Raw genomic sequence first — 15569 nt, forward strand, 5'->3', positions numbered from 1 at the left:
CTTCTGCATGTGGATGTCCAATTTTCCCAGCACCATTTATTGAAGAGACTGTCTTTCTTCCAATGGATAGTCTTTCCTCCTTTATCGAATATTAGATGGCCGTACATTTCAGGGTCCACTTCTGGGTTCTCTATTCTGTTCCATTGATCTATGTGTCTGTTTTTGTGCCAGTACCACACTGTCTTGATGACCACAGCTTTGTAATACAACCTGAAATCTGGCATTGTGATGCCCCCAGCTAAGGTTTTCTTTTTTAATATTCCCCTGGCTATTCGGGGTCTTTTCTGATTCCACACAAATCTTAAAATAATTTGTTCTAACTCTCTGAAGAAAGTCCATGGTATTTTGATAGGGATTGCATTAAACGTATAAATTGCCCTGGGTAACATTGACATTTTTACAATATTAATTCTGCCAATCCATGAGCATGGAATATTTTTCCATCTCTTTGTGTCTTCCTCAATTTCTTTCAGAAGTGTTCTATAGTTTTTAGGGTATAGATCTTTTACCTCTTTGGTTAGGTTTATTCCTAGGTATCTTATGCTTTTGGGTGCAATTGTAAATGGGATTGACTCCTTAATTTCTCTTTCTTCAGTCTCATTGTTAGTGTATAGAAATGCCATTGATTTCTGGGCATTGATTTTGTATCCTGCCACGCTACCAAATTGCTGTATGAGTTCTAGCAATCTGGGGGTGGAGGCTTTTGGGTTTTCTATGTAGAGTATCATGTCATCGGCGAAGAGGGAGAGTTTGACTTCTTCTTTGCCAATTTGAATGCCTTTAATGTCTTTTTGTTGTCTGATTGCTGAGGCGAGGACTTCCAGAACTATGTTGAACAGCAGTGGTGAGAGTGGACATCCCTGTCTTGTTCCTGATCTTAGGGGAAAGGCTCCCAGTGCTTCCCCATTGAGAATGATATTTGCTGTGGGCTTTTCGTAGATGGCTTTTAAGATGTCGAGGAAACTTCCCTCTATCCCAACACTCTGAAGGGTTTTGATCAGGAATGGATGCTGTATTTTGTCAAGTGCTTTCTCTGCATCTAATGAGAGTATCATATGGTTCTTGGTTTTTCTCTTGCTGATATGATGAATCACATTGATGGTTTTACGAGTGTTGAACCAGCCTTGTGTCCCAGGGATAAATCCTACTTGGTCATGGTGAATAATTTTCTTAATGTGTTGTTGGATCCTATTGGCTAGTATCTTGTTGAGAATTTTTGCATCCATGTTCATCAGGGATATTGGTCTGTAATTCTCCTTTTTGGTGGGGTCTTTGTCTGGTTTCGGAATTAAGGTGATGCTGGCCTCATAGAACGAATTTGGAAGTACTCCATCTCTTTCTATCTTTCCAAACAGCTTTAGTAGAATAGGTATGATTTCTTCTTTAAACGTTTGATAGAATTCCCCTGGGAAGCCATCTGGCCCTGGACTCTTGTGTCTTGGGAGGTTTTTGATGACTGCTTCGATTTCCTCCCTGGTTATTGGCCTGTTCAGGTTTTCTATTTCTTCCTGCTCCAGTTTTGGTAGTTTGTGGCTTTCCAGGAATGCGTCCATTTCTTCTAGATTTCCTAATTTATTGGCGTACAGCTGTTCATAATATGTTTTTAAAATCGTTTGTATTTCCTTGGTGTTGGTAGTGATGTCCCCTTTCTCATTCATGATTTTATTAATTTGAGTCTTCTCTCTCTTCTTTTTAATAAGGTTGGCTAATGGTTTATCTATCTTATTAATTCTTTCAAAGAACCAACTCCTGGTTCTGTTGATCTGTTCCACAGTTCTTTTGGTCTCGATATCATTGAGTTCTGCTCGAATTTTAATTAACTCTCTTCTTCTGCTGGGGGTGGGGTCTATTTGTTGCTTTTTCTCTAGTTCCTTTATGTGTAAGGTGAGCTTTTGAATTTGAGATCTTTCCAGTTTTTGAATGTATGCTTGTATTGCGATGTATTTCCCCCTCAGGACTGCTTTTGCTGCATCCCAAAGATTTTGAACGGTTGTATCTTCATTTTCATTAGTTTCCATGAATCTTTTTAATTCTTCCTTAATTTCCTGGTTGACCTTTTCATCTTTTAGCAGGATGGTCCTTAACCTCCACGTGTTTGTGGTCCTTCCATATTTCTTGTTGTGATTAAGTTCTAATTTCAAGGCATTATGGTCTGAGAATATACAGGGGACTATCCCGATCTTTTGGTATCGGTTCAGACCCGATTTGTGACCCAGTATGTGGTCTATTCTGGAGAAAGTTCCATGTGCACTTGAGAAGAATGTGTATTCAGTTGAGTTTGGATGTAAAGTTCTGTAGATATCTGTGAAATCCATCTGGTCCAGTGTATCATTTAAAGCTCTCGTTTCTTTGGAGATGTTGTGCTTAGAAGACCTATCCAGGGTAGAAAGAGCTAGATTGAAGTCACCAAGTATAAGTGTATTATTATCAAGATATTTCTTGAGTTTGGTTATTAATTGGTTTAAATATTTGGCAGCTCCCACATTCGGGGCATATATATTGAGGAGTGTTAAGTCCTCTTGTTGGATAGATCCTTTGAGTATGAGATAGTGTCCCTCTTCATCTCTCACTATAGTCTTCGGGGTAAATTTTAATTTATCTGATATAAGGATGGCAACCCCTGCTTTCTTTTGAGGACCATTTGAATGGTAAATGGTTCTCCAACCTTTTATTTTCAGGTTGTAGGTGTCCTTCTGTCTAAAATGAGTCTCTTGTAGACAGCAAATAGATGGGTCCTGCTTTTTTATCCAGTCTGAAACCCTGCGCCTTTTGATGGGGTCATTAAGCCCGTTCACATTCAGAGTTACTATTGATAGATATGAGTTTAGTGTCATCATATCTATTCAGTCCTTGTTTTTGTGAATTGTTCCACTGAACTTCTTCTTAAAGGGGAATTTTAAGAGTCCCCCTTAAAATTTCTTGCAGAGCTGGTTTGGAGGTTACATATTCTTTCAGTTCCTGCCTGTCTTGGAAGCTCTTTATCTCTCCTTCCATTTTGAATGAAAGCCTTGCGGGGTAAAGTATTCTTGGTTGCATGTTCTTTTCATTTAGGACCCTGAATATATCCTGCCAGCCCTTTCTGGCCTGCCAGGTCTCTGTGGAGAGGTCTGCTGTTACCCTAATATTCCTCCCCATAAAAGTCAGGGACATTTTTTCTCTTGCTGCTTTAAGGATCTTCTCCTTATCTTTGGAATTTGCAAGCTTCACTATTAAATGTCGAGGTGTTGAACGGTTTTTGTTGATTTTAGGGGGGGATCTCTCTATTTCCTGGATCTGAATGCCTGTTTCCCTTCCCAGATTCGGAAAGTTTTCAGCTAGGATTTGTTCAAATACATATTCTGGCCCTCTGTCCCTTTCCACGCCCTCAGGAACCCCAATTAAACGTAGGTTTTTCTTCCTCAGGCTATCATTTATTTCCCTTAATCTATCCTCATGGTCTTTTAATTGCCTGTCTCTTTTTTCCTCAGTTTCCCTCTTTGCCATCAACTTGTCTTCTATGTCACTCACTCGTTCTTCCACCTCGTCAAGCCTCGTCGTTAGGACTTCTAGCTTGGATTGCATCTCATTTAATTGATTTTTAATTTCTGCCTGATTAGATCTAAATTCTGCAGTCATGAAGTCTCTTGAGTCCTTTATGGTTTTTTCTAGAGCCACCAGTAGCTGTAAAATAGTGCTTCTGAATTGGCTTTCTGACATTGAATTGTAATCCATATTTTGTAACTCTGTGGGAGAGTGGGCTGTTTCTGATTCTTTTTTTTGAGGGGTTTTCCTTCTAGTCATTTTGCTTAGTGCAGAGTGGCCAAAAACAAGTTGTATTGGGAAAAGGAGAAAAAGAGAGAGAAGGAAAGAAAAGAGAAAAAGAAAAAAGAGAAAGAAGAAAAAAATAGGGGAAAAAGAGAAGAAAAAGAATGAAAAAGAAAGAAAGGAGAAAAAAGAAAAAGGGGGGGGTGGGGGAAGCAATCAGAAATCAAGAAGAAAGAGAGAAAAAAAAAAGCACAAAACAAAACAAAACAAAACAAAACAAAAACAAAAACAAAAAAACAAAAAACAAAAAAAACCACGGGGGAGTATCTTCCGATTCTGTGTAGTTTAAGTCCCTTGACTTCCCTTGGAACTGGTCCGTGTCGCTGGTCTTCTGGGGGAGGGGCCTGCTGTGCTGATTCTCAGGTGTTAGCACTTGGGGGAGCTGCTCTGCCCCTGCCTGGTGCAGGGCTCAGTGGGGGTTGTTCACCCCGTGAGGCCCCGGGAGGAAGCCACAGTGGCGGGGGCAGCTCTGGGACCCTGGATCCAGCTCCCGCAGTAGCTCCGGGGCTCTCCGTCTGCAGGGCCTGGGGGCTCCGGGGCGGGGCCGCTGATCTGCTCAGTTCCAGGCAGGAGCGTCCTTGCTGTCCTGGGCCCTCCCGGCCTCTGCCTGTCCCGGGGGAGGCCGGATCCTGGGCTGTGTCCCGGCGCCCTGTGCTCCGGGGCCTGCGCTGTTGGATTCGCGCTCCCGCCCCGCAGCCCCCTCCGCGGAGCCGCCGCCCGAGCCTCTCCGAGCTGTTCCCGGAGCCGCGCAGCCCCCTCCGCGCGGAGCTTCTTCCTCTGCGCGAGCCGCCGCCGCCGAGCTGTTCCCGGAGCCGCGCAGCCCCCTCCGCGGAGCCGCCGCCCGAGCCTCTCCGAGCTGTTCCCGGAGCCGCGCCGCCCCCTCCGCGGAGCTTCTTCCTCCGCCCGAGCCGCCGCCGCCGAGCTGTTCCCGGAGCCCCGCAGCCCCCTCCGCAGAGCCGCCGCCCGAGCCCCTCCGAGCTGCTCCGGGCCCCGCCGAGCGCTGCAGCCCTTAGGGAGCTCGGCGCACTCTCCCGGGCGCAGTTCCTCTGTTACTGTCCCAGGGAGCCCGAGGGCGTCCCCGCCTTTCTGGGGATCCTGCTCCAATTCCCGGGGAGCCCCTTTCCGCGGGGAAGGTCGGTGCAGCTCCTGCTGCTCCGGGACGGGGCTCTCCTGTCCTGGGGACACTCGCCCCGGCCTCAGCCCGGCTCCTTGGGGCCCCTCCCCCTTGGAGGCCTTTTGTGTCTTTATTTCTTTTTCCCCGTCTTCCTACCTTGATAGAAGCGCGAACTCTTCTCACTGTAGCGTTCCAGCTGGTCTCTCTTTAAATCTCAGGCCGAATTCGTAGGTTTTCAGGATGATTGGATGGTTTTCTAGGTAATTTGCTGAGGACAGGTGACCTGGAGACCCTACTCCTCCGCCATCTTGCCCCTCCCGCAAGATTTTATTTATTTATTCATCAGAGACACAGAGAGAGGACAGGCAGAGACACATGCAGGGAGCCCGACATGGGACTCGATCCTGGGTCTCCAGGGCCACACCCTGGGCTGAAGGCAGTGCTAAACCACTGAGCCACCCAGGCTGCCCCAACACTTTTCCATCTTTGACTATAAAGCATAATGCCAAACTGGGCATGTAGAAGTTTACTATCAGTTAACATTAGTAACTGGAAAAAAAATGACATGTGAGTCGAATATGCCAATAACAACTTAGAAATTCACTAAATACTAGATGAGTGAGCAGATCTTCCAAATCTAACAGTATCTAATTATTTTCAATTGACTCTATCCTACTATAATAGCATATTAACCTCTTTATGACAAAGCAAGAAAACTGATTTAACATAATCGTGAAGATTGGCTTATTTGCAAAGTTCTCACTAATTGAATTTCAATAGTCACTTCGCTGTTTCATAAATGTTCAACTCAAGCTTTGGGAAACGAAGTGCTTTGAAGTTTTAAAAAAAAAAAAAAAAAAACAAGGTTATGTGTTCACCTCCAATGCAACCACCCTGCAAAAACACAGCAGTTATGTCTTGCTCCTTGAAAACCATAATCTAATTATTAGCCTTCTGAGTTAGAGGAAATAAAACACATAAATTCTAATTACTTATCCTTCTGAATTAGAGGAAATGAGATACATAAATTCTAATTTTAAATGCTCTTACGCTTACAGGATTTTTGTATGCATGTGACCTCATTTAAAATAAAATGTGTCAGCTTCTTTCTGTTGAAGGATCCCTCCAACTGCATAGCCAGCAGTAAACCTCCTTTTGCAACTACTGCTCAGAAATTTTTGATAGATCATATACATCCTTATCAAATTGAAAAAGAAGTCGTGTGGTCATTTTCAACCATTTAGTAGATATAAATTGCATGTATTTAAATATGCTCTTTTAAATATGGAAATTAACTTAAAATTCACCCTCAGAATTAAATTTAGATATAATTAAATAAAAGAAAATATTCTTCTTAAGCTCAGTTATTTCTGAGGGAAAAAAAGTAATTGGAGTACTACTTCTTTTCATAAGAAGAAAAGCAATATATGTCTCCATTTTTCATAGAACCATAACCACGAAAGCTTGCATCCACATCACCCATCTCTTTCCAATTATATTCAATGGCCTTCTCAGAGATCTAAGGTTTTCCTATTTTTAACACTCAGGATGACTCAATCATCATCACCATTATTTTTGCTACCTTTCATTTGGCAGACTGCCAAGAGTAGACAACTCTAGATATTTCATTTATTTTAATTAATATTTCATTATTATTTCATTTACTCCCTACACTGCCCCATAACGCACATATTAATATTTCCATTTTCATAAATGAGAATGAGGTTCAAGAAAGTTCAGAGTTGCCCAGCTTTTGTGTGGTAGATTCTCTCCTCAAACCTACCACTGTGTGACAGCTAGAAGTCCTGGACTCTTTCTTCTATCGTGTCCTGCATCCCAAATCTATCTTAATATGCAAGAATAATATGCATAAAAAATCGTTAATCTCTGAACTCCATGCGTAGCCACTCAGTCTATATTCACTGAGCACCTACTATGTCCCCAGCTTGTTTCTGTGAAGTTTACTAGACAGAAATTCAACCTCCCTAAACTGAGCCTTCTGTCTTCAGGTTTCCTTTTGGGGAATTTCAAATTCTGCTCAACAGTTTACCTGTAGCTTCAGGCACATCCCTTAAGAAATCCACAAAATAAGCATCAGTTCCACAATCCACCAAGAGTTTCTTCTCTTCACCAAACTCCTCCTCCACCAAACTTACTAAAGCCTTATCAAACCAGATCACATCGTTGGGCACTGTGAAACGATCAGCTATCACACGTTTACACTCATGCTTCCATAGCCTTAACAGTTCCTGTCAAAAACATAATTAAAATGTGTTATTCGTTTCTATTTGCCACAGTTGAGAATCAAGTTGACAAAATTAGAGGGTACCATCCTTCCTGATCTAAGATGCTACATTTTAAAAACTTGAGGTAAAAACATACTTAACTTCATTTCAGATTGGTCTCATGCAAGTATATCAGATAGAGAGTAGTGTCTATTCATCTTCAGTCTTTAAAACGAAAATATCCATAGACAAATGACTAAAACCACTCTGATGAACCAACAAGGTAATAGTCTACATAAACACCTTAAGTCTGTGAAAAATTAATCTGCTTGGATAAGACATCTACATTCACGTGGCCAGAGCATAATATACAATGTAGTATATAAATAATTCTCATGTATACAACTGAGATATTACAAAGGTATATTTACTTTGCACAATGTGAAGGAAATTTGTGACAAAAATCTGCATTATCTGAACAAAGCAATCATCTAGTCTACATAATCCAAGGTGCAAAGTTAACTGGAAGTTGAAGAAATTAATTGCTCAATACACCTGTTTGTATAGCAAGCTCACTTGATTTGAAAGACTGGTGGAAATTTCTTCACTTGCTATCATTTTGCATGTTAGGAGCTTTTTAAGCCATTTGATTGCTAATGATAAAATGCTAGTTGGTTACCAAAACATAAAAGGAATTTAGTAAAAACATATTCAATGATTCAGTTAATTAAGACAGACTTCATTATAACACCAATTGCTAGAACTATTCATGGTGATTTAAAGAAAGCATCAAAAAGTGGCCACTCAAAAAAATAATATTGGAGACATGCATTCTGCCTTGACATTAATTTGTCAACAAATTTGTGGGGGAAAAAATCAAGATAAAATGTTCCTTGCTGCTAAAATGGCTCTCTGTTCTCTGTCACAAGGAGAGTGAGTTTTCCCCAAAATGTCTTGTCTTGGAGTCAGCCAGTGTGGTTACCTACTTTTAGGGCAAAGTTGGGGGTTTTTTTATAGTCACTATTTGATATGCCTCGTGATAGTCTGGTGGATACCTCAACTGTCCCTCTCTGGTTATGTGGACACATCCCTAAAACTCACTTACTTACCTCCTCACTTCCATAAAAACCTACAAGAGAAGCCAATGTTACCGAAGCCAGAGCACAGGGGCCATGCTTTGGGAGAAAAAACATACTGGATTTTTCCATAATCCAGTTTGAAGGGAATTCTTTTAACACTAGGAACTGTTATATTCAAGTGTGGGTACAGATGCTCATTTTTCAGCCAAATAAACTTTTCACTTTTCTGCCTCTCTTCAATTATACCAATATATGTAATTCTTTTAGTGCATCCAGTTACTTAGAAAGTTGAGGATGATTAACAATAAAATGGTCTCTCCAATTTTGAATGTTTATAAAGATATTACTTTTTTAAAGTTAAAATCTCAAGTTTAAAATATGAAAACTATTAGATAATAAAATCAATAGTGATTCTTCCCATTACTTAGTATGAGGAAAATATCTTATAATAGGAACATAAGATCAATTGTTTCTTTTATTCCATTCATTAGAAAATAACTATGTATACTATTTCCTTAAACATGAATTTATTTGGAATTTTTAAAAGAAATTTTCTGACATACTTCATACTTTTCCCTTACTTATGTTAGTTGAAAAGCAGCAAAAAAAAGAATATCCATGCTAAAACATCCCAAAATATTTCATCATTCCACTAAGAATTACATTATGAATAATATTTAGGGCATAGAATAAATAACAAAGCCATTTGTTTCCCTTCACACATCACTTACATCTGAATCTTTGATAACCTCTGAGGTGGCGTTCAGCATGCCCTGCCAGATCCTGGAAAGATCTCGAAGGTTAAATACGTAATGGAATTTTGCAGGTGTAGGAAGCATTTTAATCTTGGTCATCTGCCACAGTCGGCGTGTCAGAGGGACGAGTTTCATCACTGAATCTCTCACTTCTTCTGAGAAACCCCTCTGAGAACAGTAGTAGCCTCTCCCAATAACACCTGAAAAAGGAAAAAAGTCATAAGGTTTTGAGTGATGGTTCAAGTCAGTGAAATTAAATGAAAACTATTATAACATAGTTTGCACAAATATTATACACATTTATTAGATGGCCACATACCAAAGAAATTTATATTAATGTTCCCTTATTTTTTTAAATCTAAAAAATAGGTACAGGTTCAAATAAGTTAGTATTTGAATACTAAAAAGTTGATCAAGAAATACTGCTCAAAGCTCTAGCTGAACAAATCCAATAATATTAAGTGGGTGAACGTGAAATATATGATGTTGCCTTATAAAGATATAACCAAAAGGGAGGTGTCACAAACACTTAAGATTTCTTCATTCTGTTGTTGCCTCTCCATGCATTATAAAATACTTTAATTTACTTTATATGTAAAACTTTCCAGGCAAAAAAAGAATAATTAAAATTGATAATAGTCATTTTTTCTGGTCCATTGTACTTTTCGCAGGTTTAGATCATTCACATATCATTTGGCTTCAAAACTTCTGCCCACTGCCACCATCAAAGGCAAATACTGTCATATTCCACTAGCCCAGGGTGGTGAGATGACATTTTAGTCTGCCAGAAATTAATTAAGATAATCCTCTAATGAGTTTTCTCTCAGAAGTTTCAGAAATGGTAAATGAATACTTAACACAATGCGTACATAACTTTACACTCTTTTTCTGCAAAGAGTACTACAAAATCAACTCTAAACTCTTTCATTACTCAAGTGATCATAGTTATCTGCTGGGCTAGTGTTTCCTAAATGATATTATTTCTGAAATGCTACATATTTAATCAATCAATAATTTATTACAATCCTGTAAATTGCCCTGAAGATCAGACTCTGGCTAAATCGCTGCTATAGGCAAAATTATTTCTTTGGCCAAAATCATTATGTGGCTTGATTAAAGTATCAGCTACATAAACTTTTGGCATGGTATTCTATCAATCTAGACCTCTATAGGTATATCCATAAGGAAACACTCTCATCATCTCCCTGTTCATTTAATGTTTAACCTCCTTAAGAAGCTAGCAACAGTTACTTTAAGAAAAATAAAGGTACTAAAAGATCTGTCAATATAAATTCAGGTGCCAATATAAAATATTATATATTTTTATATATAATAAATCCTTATAGAAGCAAATTCCTGATATAAACACAACTTGAGAGTGATGAGGGTAAAAGACTAAGGAGCCACCCAGTGCCCCTTCTATTTGATTTCCAGGTGGATATTTTCTCATTGGAATGCAAGCAGGTATTCTTTCCTACCCAAGCCCCACTGACACCATTTTACCAAAGATCTTGTCCATGGAAGCATCAGAAGGCAATGAACAGTTAAATATAGAGAACTGCCTCTTGAGTCTTTGTGGTATATCATTGCGTCCACCCCCAGGATGGATCATGGCTGCCAAAAACTGGACGTCCACAATGCTGGTAAATTCCCCAGGCTTCTCTAGGTTATAAAATCCATTCTGTTCCATCAGCTGTCGTACTATCTCATTAGTAACCTAAGAAAGACAACCTTCAGAATTAAAAGGTCACTCCATTACATCCCAGAAATTAATCCTTGAGTGTTCTCAATAATGGACTTCGTTGGAATTGAGAAACTACATATTAAAAATGTGAAAAAATATTCACTCATCAGAGAGTAAATCAATGTTGAATTGAAATGAAGTGCACAATAGGATCAATATACCTGATCTCCCCACTCATTGACTATTGGCATATTTATATCATCAATAAAAATAGTCATCTTCTTTCCTGCAGGAGGGCCATATGTTGTACCCATGCGTTTATCCACATAGCTCTCTATTGTTCTCTGTGAAACAAGAAAGCCAACAGAAAGATCTGTGAAAACATCCTCTAAGACACAATAAATGATTTTTTAAATCTGGGAATACTGGAATTGATAGAAATTACTCACAAACACCCCAAATCTCTTTTTAATTCTGGAAACTGGGGCATGAAGTACCTATATTATCTTGCATAATGTTAACCTTTGAAAATCTGCTTTAATTTAGGAGTAAATGGAATTCTAATTACTGTACATTTTGAGCGGGATAAAACTCTTTGTTCCATTTCTACAGATTTTTGTCTCATTATTTCTACATTGATGGCACTATATCCCCTAGTCCCACTATTTAAAGAACAATTTAACCCTTCTGAAAGTTTCCCTGTAAATCAGGGACAAAATTAAAAAGGGCTACTATCTAAGAAGCTTCTTAGGTCTGTACTCTGAGCCACACAGACTACCACCACCTGAAGACTGTGTGTTCTCCATTGAGAAGGCTGTCAATGGGCTTTTGTAGCCAAACACAATCCAGATCCAGTGCTTTGGGGTACATGCAATCCCAGTGAATCACCTCTCATCCCCTGAGACAAAACTGCAAACTATGTCAATGTGTGTGTCTCTCTCATCTCTCCATGCCCAGCTTAGGTGGTAAAGAAGACTACACGGTGCTCTATTAAGACAAACAAACAAACAAAAAACTTTCCTAGGAATATGAAAAAGAATTTTAAAATTGATTAAACTAATGTAACATTATATGTCAACTATTACTCAATTTAAATTTTCTTTAAATTTAAATTTAAATTTCCATCAGCTTTTCACTGATGGAAAGAGTGTTGGAAGAGGTAAGGGGAACATGAGGAGGGACCCAGACTATTGATCATGGTATGAGAGTACCCATGCATTCAAAACGCATGAACTGAGTCACCGAAGCTAGTGCCACAAAAAAAAAAAAAAAAGAGAGAGAGAGAGAGAGAGAGAGAGAGAGAGAGCAAGAGAGAGAAAAGGCTTCACTGTTCTCACGTCCTGGAAACTCAGTCTTACAGATTTCATTCCATTCCTACCACTATAGCAATCTACTGATTCATGATTTTAAGTCATGTTAAAGATGAAATGTAGAAGAAAGCAGAGGTATATTGCAATAAAATGGATTCTCCTATCCAAAGAAGCTTAGTTATTTCATGATAAAGAGCAATCAGTTTAAAATGACTTTAGTAATCCAAGATACAACCACAAAATAAGGCCAACATATAAACAAAAATATATATATTTGTCTTTGGAAATCTCACAGTTGATAATTTCAAGTTGTAATTTTCCATCACCATTCTAATGAATAATGGCAAGATACAAGAAATTTTTTCATTATTTCCAAATATAAAGATATATAAATATATCCTCACTCATTCAATTACAAAATAAATCTATCATGACAACAGTACAATGTCAAAAAGAATTTCCTATTCCCCTGACATAAAAGCAAACTGTTTAATGCACAAGGCTACATTTAGCTCTGCTTTTGAATAAATTTAAATGCATAAGGAAATTAATAATCTGACACCTCCCTATGGCAAGCTAGAGCCTTCCAGAGATTCCCTTGTCTATTAATGAGGCACATGAAGATTTTCTGTCTTAGGGGCCATCTAAGAGCTAAAAGGTCATAGGTGGAAAAGATGGGATAATATAAAATAATAGCCCCATACCTGCACTTGCATCCCTGTCATTGTGACCCTATTTTTTTTTCAAAATAACAGGAAATTACCAGTAAGCTATATATCTTATAAAAGAACTAAGTTGACAAAAACAAAAACAAGGGAGGGAGTAAAATGAAATAGCTTGTGATCCTGGAGTGGAGACCTTTCTGTTTTTAGAATTGCCGCCCATTAAATCATTATCTAATGCATAATTTGGAGAAACCTCCTAAAGCCCTGAAACACAATAACTGCAGGTTCTACTCCATCATAGAGCTATTGGGAAATGTTCGGGAAAACCATATACATGACTGGTCTCTCCAGCAGGACTTCCCCACGTGAAGTCCATAGCATCACAAATCAACATATCCAGACATAAATACCTCTTGCCCCAAAGTCTGCACCCTCTCCACATGTCAGGGAATGGCACCCATGGCCCAACTGCCCCATTCAAAATTCCCCCATCCAACATCGATACATCCTTTCTTTTATAATTTCAATATTGCTATTGAATATATCTCCTCCTCCCTGAAAAATCAATTTTACGCCCGAGGATAGTTATTTGTCTTTCTCATGGGGATTAATGTCACAACCTCTTAAACTGTGTGCCACTACCCCCCGCCTCTGCTTCCTCCAGGCAGTCCTGGTAAACTTGTTAAAAAATCATATACACTGTCTAGTCTATACTGTGTGTTACAATTTTATCTACGATTTTTTGTCTCCCCCCTAAAAAAAATGGTCTAGTGAACTAACAATCATCTTTGTCATGTTCCACCACCCACATTCTCTCTGATCTCCTTCATCTGGGGGAGACCACCAACCACTATTTGGGTGACATAATCACAGTCCAGTTAACAAAAATAGGTATATTTGTTTATCTGAGTATTGCCTGTCTCCCCATTAGAAGGTAAAGAGAGAAGGTGCCTTCTTTATCTTGCTCATCACTGCATTGTCAGTATCTAGAAAGGTATCTGGCACAGTGTACTTATTTGTAAATACTTGATACGCGGGGGACTGGGTGCTCAAGTCATTTACCTTCTCTCTCTTCCGTTCCTTCCTCAAACTACATCTACTAAGCCAACATCAGTTCTGCTCCCTGATCGCAATATGAATCCATCTTCATGCTGCTTCCATTCTGCCTTGTGTTACTTGGTGCAGCCCAACCGCCCTCCCCTCCCAGGTCTCTCTGATGACCCCTGTGTCTCTCCCATCTTGCCCTCCACTCTGCAGCCAGAATGAGCCTTCTGAAGGGGCAGTACAACCCTGCACAACACCCCTGGTTCCCCAGGACATCTGAGGAACTCCATGGTGTCCCTGCTTACACCTCTAGCCTCACCCATAAGTACTCCTTAGTCTCTCTGTTCTGGCTCCTCGTGGTCTTAATTCACTCATATTCAGTTAACAATAAAACACACACCATAAAGTGATGCTCAGCTCACAGGCTAATGTTCATTACCAGATCCTTATTTACATATTCCTAGAGTAGCCATTTCTGAGCCAAAAAACCTCTCACAATTAGCATCAGCCAAACACAATTTGTCAAATATTGAGTCAGATGAATGATCCTCCATAAATGTCGCTTCTCTCAACTCAGCTATTGATGAAAATAAAATTGAAGTCTCTAGCTGGGCCCTGATTTATGCTGGTCTCTGAGGATAAACAAAAACTCTACTCTGGGGGCAGGGGGAGGGGGATGGCAGAGGAGTAGGGTCCCCAACTCACCCGGCCACACCAACAGACCTGGATTATGTTCAAATCATCCTGAAAACCTACAAACTCAACCTGAGAGCCAAGCTTGAGAAAAGGCTGGACGCGCCCAGCGGGGCCTGGGGAGAAGCTCAGGTGGCAGCTCTGAGCAGGAGGTGCTGCGCCCTGCTGCCCTCGGGAGCCCCGTTCCTGGGAGCTTGGGTCCAGCGGAGCAGGCCCCGATCCCAGGGCGCCGGGACACGGCCCATCATCCTGCGCTCCCCTGAGGATGGGCAGGGGCGGGGAGGACTCAGGACAGCGAGGGCGCTCCCCTCACCAGGCATCCCCAGCTGTGCAGGTCAGCGCCCTCTGCTCTGTTAGCACCTAGGCCAGCGCGGACTGGGAGCTGCGGTGGTTACTGGGGGAGCTGACTCCAGGGTGAGAGAGCTGGCCACTGCTAGTGGTGGTGTTCCTCCTGGTGTCACCCTGCCCTGGGGGGGCTGGGCCCCAGGGGACAGAGGCCTCACGGGGTCAGCAGCTCCCACTGAGCCGGCACCCGGTGGGGGGGCAGCAGGGAGAGCTCCCCAGGTGCACACACCTGAGGATCAGCACAGCAGGCCCTCCCCCAGAGACCAGCTGGAGGTCAGGGGAAGAGCAAGTTCTGGACCAAGCAACGTTGGAAAGCTCCAGGGGAAGTTGACAGATTTACAGTGTATATAACCAAATGGTACCCCTCCTTTTATTTTTTTCTTCTTGTTTCCAGTAAAACTCCTTTGTAGCCACTATGCACAGAGCAAAATGACTAGAAAGAGGAACTCACCACAAAAGAATCAGACACAGTACTCTGCCACAGAGTTACAGAATTTGGATTACAATTCAATGTCAGAAAGCCAATTCAGAAGCACAATTATAAAGCTACTGGTGGCTCTGGAAAAAAAAGCATAAAGGATTCAAGAGACTTCATGACTGCAGAATTTAGATCTAATCAGGCTGAAATCAAAAATCAATTAAATGAGATGGAATCCAAACTGGAGGTCCTAACGACGAGGGTTAATGAGGTAGAAAAAAGAATGAGCAACATAGAAGACAAGATGATGGCAAGGAAGGAAGCTGAGTAAAAAAGAGAAAAACAATTAAAAGACCATGAGGAAAGGTTAAGGAAATAAATGACAACCTCAGAAGGAAAAATCTACATGCAATTGGGGTTCCAGAGGGTGCCG

General features: G+C 40.6%; 1 protein-coding gene across 1 annotated transcript in view; it reads right to left on the reverse strand.

Moving 5' to 3' along the window:
• Positions 1 to 15569, reverse strand: part of DNAH5 (dynein axonemal heavy chain 5) — a 213886-nt gene that overhangs the window by 85407 nt on the left and 112910 nt on the right. The window contains exons 48-51 of the mRNA XM_041731659.1: positions 10883 to 11005; positions 10481 to 10694; positions 8954 to 9177; positions 6969 to 7167 (exon numbers count right to left, since the gene is read on the reverse strand). Coding sequence (XP_041587593.1) covers positions 6969 to 7167; positions 8954 to 9177; positions 10481 to 10694; positions 10883 to 11005 — 760 coding nt within the window. The remainder of the gene's footprint in view (positions 1 to 6968; positions 7168 to 8953; positions 9178 to 10480; positions 10695 to 10882; positions 11006 to 15569) is intronic.

The sequence above is a fragment of the Vulpes lagopus genome, chromosome 17, assembly GCF_018345385.1.
Source record: "Vulpes lagopus strain Blue_001 chromosome 17, ASM1834538v1, whole genome shotgun sequence".
NCBI classification, from domain to species: Eukaryota; Metazoa; Chordata; class Mammalia; order Carnivora; family Canidae; genus Vulpes; species Vulpes lagopus.